This window comes from Canis aureus, chromosome 14 (genome assembly GCF_053574225.1).
Source record: "Canis aureus isolate CA01 chromosome 14, VMU_Caureus_v.1.0, whole genome shotgun sequence".
In the NCBI taxonomy this organism is placed as follows: Eukaryota; Metazoa; Chordata; class Mammalia; order Carnivora; family Canidae; genus Canis; species Canis aureus.
Window position 1 is genome coordinate 38,161,642 of NC_135624.1, and position 15,074 is coordinate 38,176,715.

General features: G+C 41.8%; 1 protein-coding gene across 7 annotated transcripts in view; it reads right to left on the minus strand.

Moving 5' to 3' along the window:
• The window catches only part of TRAPPC9 (trafficking protein particle complex subunit 9), a 547,275-nt gene that overhangs the window by 474,387 nt on the left and 57,814 nt on the right, over window positions 1-15,074 (minus strand). For 6 of the 7 annotated variants that reach the window (XM_077847376.1, XM_077847380.1, XM_077847375.1 and 3 more), the window contains 2 exons: window positions 5,339-5,555; window positions 500-643 (listed from right to left, as the gene is read on the minus strand). In XM_077847376.1, the coding sequence (XP_077703502.1) occupies window positions 500-643; window positions 5,339-5,555 (361 nt within the window). The remainder of the gene's footprint in view (window positions 1-499; window positions 644-5,338; window positions 5,556-15,074) is intronic. The other variant, XM_077847377.1, reaches the window with a different exon arrangement.

Sequence of the window (15,074 nt, forward strand, 5' to 3'; positions counted from 1 at the left end):
AGGAAGCCTGCGGCGCGGGCAGAGATACCACACGAGGCCGCGGGCGCACAGAGCAAGCTGCGTCTCTGGCTGCAAAAGTAAGACCCAAGTTGCTGCTGCAGGGACTATAACTAGGGGGGCACAGCAGGGTCCTCGGGGTTCTGGTCAGACTTCCCATCTGGCTGCCACTTACAGGAGTGGTCACTCGGTGAAAATTCGCCGAGGGACATTCTTATGAATTGTGCACCTCCGGGTATAAATGTAATGCTTGGACGTTTCTATTCTATATGGCGTAGGCTACGGGAAGGGGAGCCCATGCCGGAGACTGAGAGGCAGAGGGGAGCCACGGAGCAGTGAGAGAGGGCCCAGGGAGGACAGCAGGGGCAGCACGGGGAGCTGAGGACACAGCGGAGCACGGTGCCTTCTAAGCAGCGGACCGGGAAGCGCCACCACGTAAACCTAAGCGCGGGGTCTCTGCGGGCTGGCACGAAGGGGGCTCTCGTTCACTGAGTCCACTCACCTTGATCTGACAAGAAGTCCAGCATGGTCTGCAACAGGAAGGACAAGTGCCTGACAGAAAGAGCAGGATTCCCCATTCTTCGGGAGGCGTAGACCAATTCGTGAAGCAAACGCATCTGGACGGCAGCCCAGCCGCGGTGCGTGCCTGTGAGGGAAGTCACAAAGCGTCCTCAGAGGGCGCCAGGAGGGCGCGTCAGACACAGACTCGAGCCTTCCTCGGAAATACGTTTAATGGTATCTGTAAAACTTGTGATGTAAAGACAAATGCTTCAACTACCAAACCCAAAGGGCAAGAAAAAACACTTCCTGTGTTTAACTTAGCCCAGAAAGAACTTGTGCTGTGTTTTTTTCATACGGTAAAAAGACATGTTTTATGGAACATGTTTTCTCTTCTGCAAAGACACAATTTAAAAATAACCACTTTGAGATCATTATAATAAGATTATAACCAAAAATTGTTTCCAGGGGCATGTATTTGAGTTACATATACACAATTATTTTTTCAAAAAATAATTGGTATTTGATGGGCCTTCGTGTGCTTTTTTAATTTAATGTATAAGAAAAGCTTGTAACAGCGGATAGTTAAATTAGGAAAAAGGTTACCAATGGACTTTTGCGGCTGCTCCCTTCAAAACAAATTAGCATGGTTGAAATTTAAGGGTGGGGGGTGTTGACTGCACATCATTGAAAAATACCTCTTTAAGACCATAGAACCTAGGGGCGCCTGGGTGGCTCAGTCGGTTAAGCGTCTGCCTTCAGCTCAGGTCACGATCCTCAGATCCTGGGATTGAGCCCTCAGTCAGGCTCCCTGCTCAGTAGGGAGCCGGCTTCTCCCTCTCCCTCTGCCCCTTCCCCTGCTTGTACTGTCTTTCTGTCTAACAAATAAAATCTTTTCTTTTTTAAAGACCTCAGAATCTTAGAGTTATTTATTCCATCTCCTTCCTGGCAACAATGACTACTTTTAAATATTCTCTACCTTGAAAACCTTCATGAAGGAGACCCCATAACGGGATTCAAACACAAACAGGTTACAGTACAGTGTTGTGTGTCCGGGACCCGATGCGCTGTACAGAAAAAGATGAAGACTCCAACCACGGGGCTCCTCCTGCCCCAGGCCTACTAAGCTGCTCTCCCACTGCCCTGCACTACACGGCTGGCCAGCTCTTTCATGTACTTCTGCTACACCGTGCACAAATTCTGACCCACAGGCATTACCCAGCAGGTACAGTGAGGCCCCTGCAAGCTCGTGTATTTGTTTCTTCCACCAATCCTCAATTTCCTTCACAGCCAGGAAAGCCTGGTAAAACATGATGCTCCTATTTTTCAGACATCAAACTTAAGTATGTAAGGTAAAATGACATGATTTCTGAGATTTCCCCTAAGATCCTTCAACAAAGAATAAACTTAAGAAAAAGAGATAAAGGGATGCCTGGGTGGCTCAGTGGTTGAGTGTCTGCCTTTGGCCCAGAGCATGATTCTAGGTCCGGGGATCAAGTCCAGCATCGGGCTCCCTGTGAGGAACCTGCTTCTCCCTCTGTCTCTGCCTCTCTCTGTGTGTCGCTCATAAATAAATAAATAAAATCTTTTAAAAAAAAAGAAAGAAAAGATAAAAATAAGGCACATGTGACAAAGTCTTGATAACCACTTACTGTGGGTGATGGGCTCATTGTACTATTCTCTTTCATTTATATTTATTTAAATTACTTCATAATAACTTTTTAAATTGGAATTCTTGGAGGTGACCAAACCTACACACACACACACACACACACACACACACACACACACACACACCAAAAAACTACCTGATATCCTAGAACCTCTCTATCTTACAAAAACCTTTAGGAACATAAAATAGCAGTACTTACCATATGACAGGAAAGGACAGAAAGCCAAGTCTCTCCAATATTTCCTCATTATCAAAAGAAGCTAAGACCAAATGCCAAAGTGAAGTAAGAGATTTGTAAAAGGATTAAGAAGCTAAAATCAACTTCATGACTAACCAAGTCATAAATTTTAAATAATCCAATTTAACTAATAACACTACAGTATCAGAAGGTTTTCTCACTTAAAAATTGGGCAAATAACACCATGTTGTTTTTTTCTAATACATGATGACACAGTTCCTACCACAGGCAATTGTAAGACTGAGTAAAAATTTCCTTAATGCTAAATAGCGTACAAGTCACAATTTCTATGTTCCTCCAATAAAATCTGACTCTTTTTATTCATAAGCCAGATTTGCAACATATGACCAAGTGATAAATTTTCCACACTCTTGCATTCAAAATGTTACTGATTTGAGAATTTATTACAACTAGTACCTTAAAGCAAATCCACCTGCCATCCCAGCCTCTCATAAGTGCTCCTGGGGAAGACTGAATCCCTCACTCAGGAAAAGGCTGATCTCCATACACAGCATATTCCTAGATCTTCATATACAGCAACAGAAATAAGATTAAAGTGATAACAACCAGCCCATTAAGCTGGCAAATACACACAGTTCACATTTGTTTGCCTGCACTGACCTTCTGTAACCAGCTAGCAAAAATGTTCATTTTGAGAAATAGAAATAAATATATTTCAGATCCTGAGAATACAGATAATTTGCTTTATTCACAGGTCCAGGGTTTGAGTACATTTCTATTAAATTCTGAAAAATATTTGAAGTGGTCCAGAGCAACAGTGGAGATGGAGTTTAAAGTGATTTTTATTTCCTGTTAAAAACATAGCCAGCCAACATTTATCATTTCTACTTTTTCTGAGTTCACTTCCATACCTTTATCATTTTTACTTTATTTGATCTCACTTCCATACTTTCTCTCAACCTCTTCCCCAAAAAGATGGCAAATGTCCCCTCCCAAAAAAGAAGGCTAAGTAAAAAGTACCAAATCACTTGGAGATGTGCTTATTTGCTTTATTTTTCAAAAGAAACATTTTAGAAGACAAAATCAGAGAGGGAGACAAACCATAAGAGACTCTGAACTCTAGGAAACAAACTAAGGGTTGCTGGAAGGGGGTGGGAGGATGGGTAACTGGGTGATGGGAGGGCACGTGATGTAATGAGCATTGAAAGCTGTATGCAACTGATGAATCACTGAACGCTACCTCTGAAACTAATAATACAGTATATGGTAATTAGCTGAATTTAAATTTAAAAAAAAACATTTTGTTCATATGATTTAAAAATTAAGACCAAGAAATCCTTTTCAACAACTGGCAGCCCACACATGAGGCTGTAGCTGATCATTAGGCTTTGGTCCTATGGGACACGTATCTCCTGGGACGTTGGCCATGCGCCACACAGGGGCCATGGTGATGGTCAGAGGCTCTGCTCTCACAGGCACACAGGACAGTGTGGGAGGCAGGTGTTAAATCATCATCCCAACTGATTTTTTTTTTTTAAGCAGGCTCCACATCCAGCACAAAGCCCAAAGTGGGGCTTGATCTCACGAATCCGAGACCGTGACCTGAGCCAGGATTGAAAGTCAGACACTTAACTGACTGAGCCATCCAGGTGCCCCAACCTGAGCTGATTTTTAAATGCGCTTGCTGATTATGGGATGCCATACAGAAGAACAACAGGATTCGATGAAAAAGGAAAAATAAGGGGTGCCTGGGTGGCTCCGTCAGTTCAGCGTCCAACTTGTGGTTTTGGCTCAGGTCACAATCTCAGGGTTGTGAGATTGAGCCCCATGATGGGTTCCGTGCTGGTTGTGGGGCCTGCTTGGGATTCTTTTTCCCCCTCCCTCTGCCTCCCTACCCCCACCCCACCCCTGCTCACACATCTGCTGTCTTCTCTCTCTCTCACAAATAAATAAACCTTAAAAAAAAAAAAAGGAGAAATAAAAAGACTCTACATAGGCTGAGGGGCCACAGGGGACCTCTGCATAAGTGACATCCAGCCAAGACCTTAAGGATGGCTGGCAGCTACACAGTGAGCAGCAGGGAAGAGCATCCCGGAAGGAGGCCTCCGACTCTGAACTCTCAGGACACATCAGACAACTCCTGGGGTGACCTGCACAAAGCCCAGGCAGTCTGCTTTCCCTCCGGAGGCAGTATGGAGTTACATTCACAGGACACCAAAAAAAGGTACCTGAGAGAAAGTGGGACCTTGCCTCCAGCCTCCCTGAAGCACAGTGAAGGGACTCCATTCCCAGCACAGCTAGAAACCTTTACCCTTTATCCTCTCTCTACAGAGCAATCATGTAAATGCTCTAAAAACTATACCCTCCTCCTAAACACTAACCTCCCCCCGATGAAACCTCTCTGGAAGGTGGCCTAAGTGAGCTCATCCCCACCTTCGCAGCTCTGACGTCTCTGCCACCAACAACACTGAGCCTTTTGAATGTAAATCCCACAAAGTCTATGGCTTGTCCAGTTATTTCTGCCCTTTTTTTTTTTTAAGATTCTATTTATTTATTCAAGAGAGACACAGAGAGAGAGAGAGGCAGAGACACGGGCAGAGGAAGAACCAGGCTCCCCATAGGGAGCCCGACATGGGACTCAATCCCCAAAATAGGATCACGCCCTGAGCCCAAGGCAGGCACTCAACCGCTGAGCAACCCAAGTATCCCCAGTTATTTCTGCCCTTAACACCAATTACCACTACCAGGGGCAGGAAAGGGACCAGCCAAAAGAATGCCAGTCCCCAAGCAAAGCAGCACTACTTTTCATTATAATTGTATTATCATAAGTACCCAAGGGCAGGATGGGGCTTAGTCATCTTTGAACCCTCCTGCCAACCATAGTGCCTAACCAGGAGAGCAAGTGCTCAAACAACCCACAGGGAACAGGGTCCAAGTGACATTTTTAGTTCCAACAATGAGACTTTCAGTACCTTTGCTGAAGTCTTTGGGATCCAGTGACAGACTGTAGCCGGGAAGCGTCTCCAGGAGGAGCTTGTAGCAGGCTCTCCACCCAGGCTCCGCGATGCTGGGGGCCACACACTGCATAGCGGCCACACGCTTGAAGAATGCAGACTTTCGATGGAAGCCAATCAGCTCGTAGAGCTCAGAGAGGATGCTGTACCGCTGAATTTTTTCTTCCTCTGAAAGCTGAAGCACAGACAGGAAGTAAAGTTTTTGAGAAAGGAAACACATAAAAAAGCTTTTTCACAAAACAAAGACATGATGAAACATTGGGGAAAGGCCGGGCCTGGACAGTGCACCGTGATGACACTCCCCAGAAAAGCATGGAAGCAGTGTGACGTGCAAGGCCCAAAAGCTCTGAGGCCCACCTCTTCGAGGTCATCCTGTCCTTTCTCCTTTGTGGGCTGGTATGACCAGAGCACAGTCCAGAGCCTGCCATCCAGCTGGGATATGCTGGGAAACCCTTCAGTATCATACCCACAAGCCCAGAGCCTCCCTGGCACCCCAGTCTGCCCCTTGACTCTAGATCCCACTGCCTCCCTGTGCGCCAGCCAAATGCAACAACCCTGATGGGTGTTGTGTTCCCATTCCGTCAACATGAGTTCATCGAATGCCTTCTCTGCAGCCGCCACTCCTGGGGCTGGGCACACACAGGAAGGAATGAAACAGGGAAAGACCCCTGCCCTCAGGGAAGACAATGATGAGGAAGTGACCGAAGTGTGGCTCTGAGCACGATGAAACAGAAATGAGACGAGGACTAAGGAGTCAGCCAGGCAAGGACATTCCAGGCAGGATAAGCCAAGGAGCAGACAGGTGCCCATGTCTTCCCACTACAGCACCCTGCTCGCCGCCCCTCCCAGACGCTGATCTCTGGTGTGAGCGGCCTCTACTGTCCCTAAATCCTCACAGCCTTTCTGATTCCACCACGTTATTTCCTCCTTCTCCTGGGTTGTGTTCACGTTCCTTCTCTGCCCCCCACCCAGCCCACAGGACGACCACATGTTTTCTAAAGTGGAAGCCTCATTTTTTGTATTAATTTTTTAATTTTTAATTGAAATTAGTTGACATATATTAGTGCACTTTCAGTGCATACAACACAGTGGGTTAACAATTACAAACATTATCAAATGCTCACCATAAGTGTAGTTACCATCTCTCACCACATAGTTACTATATTACTGACTATATTCCCTATGCTGTGTTGTTTATTCCTGTAACTTATTTTATAACTGGAAGTCCATACCTCTTCATCCCCCTCACATATTTCACCCATCCCCCCTCTGATGACCACTAGTTTATTCTCTGAATTTGAGTCTGTTTCTCTCATTATAATTGTTTACTCATTTGGTTTGCTTCTTCTATTCCACAAATTAGCGAGATCATACGATATTTGTCTCTGACTTATTTCACTCAGGATTATACCCTCTAGGTCCATCTACATCATTGCAAATGGCAAGATCTCATTATTTTTATGGCTGAGTAATATACCAGTGTGTGTGTGTGTGTGTGTGTGTGTCTCTATGGACAGATACTTGGGCTACTTCCAAGCAGTAGTTGGCTTCATAAATAATGCTGCAATAAACATAGGGGTACACATCTTTTCAAATTAGTGTTTTTACTTTCTTCGTTTAAATATCCACAAGTAGAATTACTGCATGGTGTGGTAGCTCTATTTTTAACTTTTTGAGGAATCTCCATGATGTTTCCCCTAGTGGCTGCACCAGTTTCCATTCCCACCAACAGTGCATGAGGCTTCCTTTTTCTCCACATCCTTGCCAACCTTTTGTTTTTGTGTTTTTGACAACAGCCATTCTGACAGGTATGAGGTGGTATCTCATCATGTTTTTATTTTGTATCTCCTTGATGAGCAATGATGTTGAACGCTTTTCCATGTGTCTCTTGGCCATTTGTACCTCTTTGGAAAAACGTCTATTTAGGTCCTCCACCCATTTTTCAATTAAGTTGTTTTGAGTTTTATGAATTCTTTACGTTTTGCACATTAATCCATTACTGGCTATATCATTTATAAATATCTCCTCCCATTCACTGGGTAGCCTTTTTGTTTTCTTCATGGTTTCTTTTGCTCTGCAAAACCTTTTATTTTGGTATAATCCCAATAGTTTGTTTTGCTTCTCTTACCTGGGGAGAGAGATCCAAGCAAGTGTTGTACATCGCTCTGGGTAGTATGGACATTTTAACAGTATTAATTCTTCCAATCCATGGGCATGGAATATCTCCATTTATTTGTGTCACCTTCAATTTCATTCATCAGTGTGTTAATAGTTTTCAGAGTACAGGTCTTTCACCTCCTTGGTTAAGTTTATTTCTAAGTATTCTATTCTTCTGATGCAATTGTAAATGGGGTTATTTCATCTTTCTTTCTTTCTTTTTTTTTCTTTTTTATTGGTGTTCAATTTACCAACATACAGAATAACCCCCAGTGCCCGTCACCCAATCACTCCCACCCCCTGCCCTCCTCCCCTTCTACCACCCCTAGTTCGTTTCCCAGAGTTAGCAGTCTTTACGTTATGTCTCCCTTTCTGATATTTCCCACACATTTCTTCTCCCTTCCCTTATATTCCCTTTCACTATTATTTATATTCCCCACATGAATGAGAACATATAATGTTGTCCTTCTCCGACTGACTTACTTCACTCAGCATAATACCCTCCAGTTCCATCCACGTTGAAGCAAATGGTGGGTATTTGTCATTTCTAATAGCTGAGTAATATTCCATTGTATACATAAACCACATCTTCTTTATCCACTCATCTTTCGATGGACACCGAGGCTCCTTCCACAGTTTGGCTATTGTGGCCATTGCTGCTAGAAACATTGGGGTGCAGGTGTCCCGGCGTTTCATTGCATCTGTATCTTTGGGGTAAATCCCCAACAGTGCAATTGCTGGGTCGTAGGGCAGGTCTATTTTTAACTGTTTGAGGAACCTCCACACAGTTTTCCAGAGTGGCTGCACCAGTTCACATTCCCACCAACAGTGTAAGAGGGTTCCCTTTTCTCCGCATCCTCTCCAACATTTGTTGTTTCCTGCCTTGTTAATTTGCCCCATTCTCACTGGTGTGAGGTGGTATCTCATTGTGGTTTTGATTTGTATTTCCCTGATGGCAAGTGATGCAGAGCATTTTCTCATATGCATGTTGGCCATGTCTATGTCTTCCTCTGTGAGATTTCTGTTCATGTCTTTTGCCCATTTCATGATTGGATTGTTTGTTTCTTTGGTGTTGAGTTTAATAAGTTCTTTATAGATCTTGGAAACTAGCCCTTTATCTGATATGTCATTTCTTTATTAGTGAATAGATATACAACAGATTTCTATATATTGACTCTATAGCCCACAACGTTACTGAATTCAGTTATTTATTCTAATAGTTTTTTTGGTGGCATTTCTAGGGTTTTCTCTATTTAGTATCAAATCATCTGCAAATAGAGACAATTTTACTCTTCCTTACAAATGTGGATGCCTTTTATTTCTTTTTCTTGTCTGATTGCTGCAGCTAGAAGTTCTAGTATTATGTTGAATAAAGTAGCAACAATGGACATCTTTGTCTTGTTCCTGATCTTAGAGGAAAAGCTTTCAGCTTTTCACCATTATGATGTTGGCTGGAGATGTGTCACATATGGCCTTAATTATGAAGTACATTCTCTCTATACTCTAAAGTGGAAGCATCACTTTATACTCACACCAGTAATGTATGAGAATTACTGTTACTCCATGTGCTCACCAACATTTGGTGTTATCAGTCATTTCTATTTTAGCCATTCTGGTGGCTTTAATTTGCATTTACTTGATAACTAATGATGTCAAACGTTTTTTCATATGATTAGTGGCCACTGCTATATCTTCCATTATAAAGCATTTGTTCAAATTTTCTGATCATTTCTTAAGTTAGTCATTTGTCTATGTCATAGGAGTTCTTAATATATTCTGAATGTCATCTTTTCCCAGTCTGCTGCCCATTTATTTTCCAAAAGGAGTCTTGTAATAGGCAGAATTGTGAATGAGTTCAATTTACCAATTTATCAATTGTAAAGTAGCTCAATTTATTTTTCATTTATGGTTAACACCTTCTGTGCCCTTGCCTAAGAGACTTCTGTTTACCCCAAAACCCCAAACATATCTCCTATGTTTTTTTCTAGAAGCTTTATGCTTAGGTCTAGGATCCATGCATATGCAAGTTTGAAAAGGACCCAGTCTTTGCTCTCTGCATACAGTACCAGCTGCAGAGAGATTCCAGTGTAGTGAGATGCAGCCATGAACAAGGACTAAGGAGGTCTACACAGGAGAGACAGGAATACTTAATGCTTTTATCACATGTCTGGAAACTCCCAGAACTTCAGCTATCCCTTTTGGTTTAAAATATGGAAAAAGATATTCGGGAAGGTAAAAATATTAGTCATCATAGCTAGTACCCTCAATGAGGCCACCATCTAAAATAAAGATCACAAGCTGTGGCCTCCAATCCATCAGAGTCCCCACTGATTCTTTCATGGACACTATTAAAGATGAAAGACTGGAATATCCTTATTAGTAATATACTCTTTCATTCTTCTTATATCATTTCAACATAATGAGAAACCAAGTGATAAACACTACATTATAAGTGGAAGTGCAATCACTCCAAGCCCCAGAAAAGATTCTTAATGGAAAAATCTTGGGCACAACTGCTTCAGAGCCCCAGGAAAACACTTAACTGAAAAGCTCCTCATCGGCCTTGGACCCTGTGAGCCTCAGGACAAAGCCACGTCAGGTCACCATAGACATCCACAGCCTAAGAATCTGGAGAATATACAAGAGTCCCAGGCAAAATTTTAGGTCAATCCTCACAAAAATTTGAAATGAAATCAAATTCCCAAACTCATTTCCAATCTACTGCTCTTTTAGGGAGTATTAATCAGCACTTCTTTGTTCTAATTTTTCAGTAGACTGCACAGCCATGAAGGCTGAGCCCACCAGGGCCCAGATATCTACATGAAGCTCCAATGGAAAGTAACTAAAAGACTACTCAAGACAAGTAGGTTTACTCTAAAGATGGACTCTGAGGAATTCAAATGTGAATTCACCATTCCTTTTCTAACTGGAAAGTAAGTTTATACCTATTTTATTCACACCACTACAAAGAAAGCACTAATATTATCAAGAAACTCAGAGCTATGAAGAGTCTCCTGGCTATCAAGAAGGACAGTACAGACACAGGAATCAGAAAGACCCAAATGCCATTCTCAAATCTGCACATTACTAGCTTTGGCACTTTCCTTATTAATGGGGATAATAAAATCTAATCATGATGGTCAGAAAGACTAAATGAAATAATGTGAACAGCCAGCATAGCTTAAAGCTCCTGATGGGTGTTCAAGAAATGGGAAATACCATTGTTAATTAATGCCTTTGAGGTAACTGGTATTAATCCAAACTTAGCCAGCCAGATATGCTCCCAAAAATGCTTCAACAGCCTTTAGTCATCTCAAACATTGGCACCTCCAGTGACCTAAAGAACAAGGCTGTGGCAATTCCTGTGAGCTGGCCTGGTGATGGCACACCAGCAATGACTGTGAAATAGCAAGGCAGAAAACTGCGGAGATCGTACATTCTCAAGTGTGGAAAACACATTCTGTTTCTACCCACATTTATTTCTAGCCGTAATTATACAGAGAGAAAATATATATTCAAAATTACACAAATTTCCATATATGTATGTCAAAACAGTTTAGAAAGGAAAGAATGTAACTCTCTTCCCTACATCCCAAAGCAGGATTACAAGGTTTGTACCAAGGACCTGTCTTTAAAAAGCATCTGTTAAAGTAACTGGATCTTTCTTTAGCTTTTATCATTCAAAGGGAAAGGATCGAAACAAAACAAAGTTACATAAGATCTGGCCCTCGATGGTTGACAAGGTCATGAGGAGACAGACAAGTCAATAAGCAATCACTCTGCTGAGTTCCCAGCACCATTTGAAGACAAGTGGAGGGATGGATGACATAGGGATAGCTGTGCCCACACTCTTAGGCACATACCTAAAAGGCTCCTAGAGCAGGTGTACAGACCATGTGCTCAACACCTTGACAAACCTTAAAGAGAGATGAAACTTTATGAACAATCAACACCCTCAGTAAGTATACTACCCGAAAGTGGCAAAGTCAAAGCCTAACTTTGCTCACCCTGGTTCCCTCGGATTCATTCTTGGATGACCTTAGAAACCAATTTCTCAGGCCTCAAGAAGTCCTGCCTACTTTTACAATCTTTAGGTTTAGTGATCAAGCAAGCTTAGGTGTACTTTGATGACTGCACAAACTTTATGAGTACATCTTTCTTAGCATTTTTTTAATTCTTTTTTTTTTAGATTTTTATTTATTTATTCATGATAGACACAGAAAGAAGGCAGAGACACAGGCAGAGGGAGAAGCAGGCTCCTGTGGGGAACCCAATGTAGGACTCGATTCTGGAACTCCGGGATCACACCCTGAGCTGAAGGCATCTAGATGCTCAACCGCTGAGCCACCCAGGCGTCCCTTGTTCTTTTAATTCTAAAAAGTCCTGAGTTTTTTAAGTGTATTCTCCACAAAATCTATTCCCTCCAATGAAAACTCATGGAGCCTGAAACTAAAAGCCAATTAAAAGATCATACACAGCCAAACTATCACCCACCCATCATCATTTTCTTCATACCCTCTCCTGCCTGACTGTAATAAATACCTCCTTCCAGCAAGCTCACAAAACACAGATTTGTCTCCTCAAATAGAATAAAAACTCCATAAAAGAGGAGAGTATTCCATGTTCACCTCTGAATTCCTAATATACTGTATTATCAATGTATATAATTATGAACATGGCTCTTTCCTTTAAAAAATCGTTTTGGAAATATTTTTTTTAAGATTTTATTTATTTATTTGAGAGAGAGAGCACAAGCAGGGGGTAGGTGGGAAAGGAGAAGCAGACTCCCCACTGAGCAGGGAGGCCAATGTGGGGCTCAATCCCAGTACCTGGAGATCATGACCTGAGCAGATAGTTAACCATTTGAGCCACTCAGATGTCCCCTCTTTAGATATTTAAATGAGACCTTGGGAGAAAGGTGATGTTGGTAATGTTGAGGATCCAACATCCTGATTCAGAACCCTCTGAAGACCTTTTTGTATTGACTGTTCATTGATTCATTCAAAACACAATTTCTCATTCCAGGAGGATTTATGTATTTCTGCCAAGAGTTTGTGGTCATTCTCATGTGAGGATAACTTTAAATTAAATCCTCAGTTTGGGTTGCTTTTTTCCTTCCAAAAAGATTTAGTTTCCTTATTTTCTTGCTTTGAGGAGTGGGAATTTTTTATTCCAATTCACCCTTTCATTGAACATGGCTTGGGGGAGTCTTGTCCTTACACATGGGTCTTCTATCCAATTCCCAATTGGGGCAGGCCGAAGGCTTACCTCCTATCCCTCCTATATGGGGTGTTGAAACTGTGTTCCCAGAGCCAGACAGTATTTGCTGGTGTCTGAGGCTCACTCACCTTCCAGGATTTATGCTTTCTAGTAGTTTTGGCCCCTAGGATTTCCCCTTACTTTCTTGCTATATATTCTGAAAAACTGAGGTAAAAGTTTTTACCTTTTAATCAGCATTTTTAAGGAAAACATGCAAAGACCGTTTTTGAGAGTTGGTAGACTGTGATATTGCCAAAACAGAAAATACAATAGTTATCTTCTGGATTTATGTATTATTTGACTTTTTTTTTCTACTAACAGACATTTTTTTTATTTAAATTTATTTTTTATTGGTGTTCAATTTGCCAACATATAGAATAACACCCAGTGCTCATCCCGTCAAGTGTCCACCTCAGTGCCCATCACCCAGTCACCTCCACCCCCCGCCCACCTCCCCTTCCACCACCCCTAGTTTATTTCCCAGAGTTAGGAGTCTTTCATGTTCTAACAGACATTTTTTAATTAAAAAAAAATAATTACGGGGGCACCTAGATGGCTCAGTCAATTAAGCGCCTGCCTTGAGCTCAGGTCATAATCCTGGGGTCCTGGGATCAAGCCCTGCATTGGGCTCCCTGCTCGGTGGGGAGTCTGCTTCTCCATCTGTCTCTCCCTCTCTATTCCCCCTACTCATGCTCTCTCTCTCTCAAATAAATAAATAAAATCTTAAAAAATAATAATTATAATAATTAAGGCCCCCAGTAGACACATGAAAAGATGCTCAACATCACTCTCATCAGGGAAATGCAAATCAAAACAACAATAAGATATCACCTCACACATTTCAGAATGGCTACAGTCAAAAAGACATAAAATAACAGGTATTGGCCAGGATGTGGAAAAAGGAACCTTCATCCACTGTTGGTGGGGATGTAAACTGGTGCAGCCACTGTGGAAGAGTACGGAGATTCCTCAAAATATTAAAAATAGAAATACCATATGATCCAATAATTCTACTACTGTGTATTTACCCAAAGAAAACAAAAACACTAATTTGAAAGACATATACAATTCTATGTTTATTGCGGCATCATCTACAACAGCCAAGATATGGAAGTAGGCCAAGTGTCCATTGATAGACAACGGATAAGGATAGGATACAGATAATGGATAGAAGGATACATACATACATGCACACACAATGGAATATTACAAAGCCATAAAGAAGGATTGTGTTATTACAATAACATGGATGGACCTATTATGCAAGTCAAACAGAGAAAGACAAATATCATATAATTTCACTCATATGTGAAATCTGAAAAAACAAATGAAAAACCAAAATAAGTAGAATCGGACCTATGAATACAGAGAACATGCTGATGGTTGCCAGAGGGGAAGAGAGTGGAGTGATGGGAAAAATCGGTGAAAGGGAGTGGGAGGTAGAGGTTCCCACGTAAGGTATGAGTAAGTCATGAGAATAAAAGGCACAGCAGAGGGAATGAAGTCAATGATACTGTGATAGTGATGTATGGGGATAAACAGCAGCTACACTTGTGGTGAGCAGAACATAATGTATAAGCTTGTCAAATCACTATGCTTTACACCTGAAACTAATGTAACATTGTGTCCACTACAGTCAAATTTTTAAAAATTTTAGAGAAAAATAAAATAATTAAGAGCCCAAATAGGATAGAGACTTACATAGGCATACAAAATTAAGAAAGGGGCAAACCCAAAAAATGAGAAAATAATCTACAAGGTTAATAAGATATATAGACTGGATGAAATCCACAATTCTTGAAACACCTAATCTGAACATGACAGTGAGATAAGATGTCTCTCTTGTCAGGAAAATGGCCAACATAAAATAGAACCAATTAAATCAAAAACTGGAATTCCAAATTAGGCAAATTATAGAGGCTACCAACTCCACGGGCTTCCTTCCTGGAAAAAAGGCAGATTTGCTGGCACTTAACTGTTGAACCTGACTCCAGGTGAGAACTGTACAAAGTGAGTGCTCAGTAAGCATCTAGTTAGTGAAATACGTGATAAAGAAATATGGAGGCACCTGGGTGGCTCATTCAGTTAAATGCCTGACTCTTGGTTTCAGCTCAGGTCATGATCTCAGGGTCGTGGGATCGAGCCCTGTGCCAGGCTCCACGTTCAGCACAAAGTCTCCTTGAGACTCTCTCTCCCTCTGTACCTCCCCCTGCTTGTGCACACACTCACTTTCTCTCTAAAATAAATAAATAAAATCTTTAAAAAAAAAAAAAAAAAA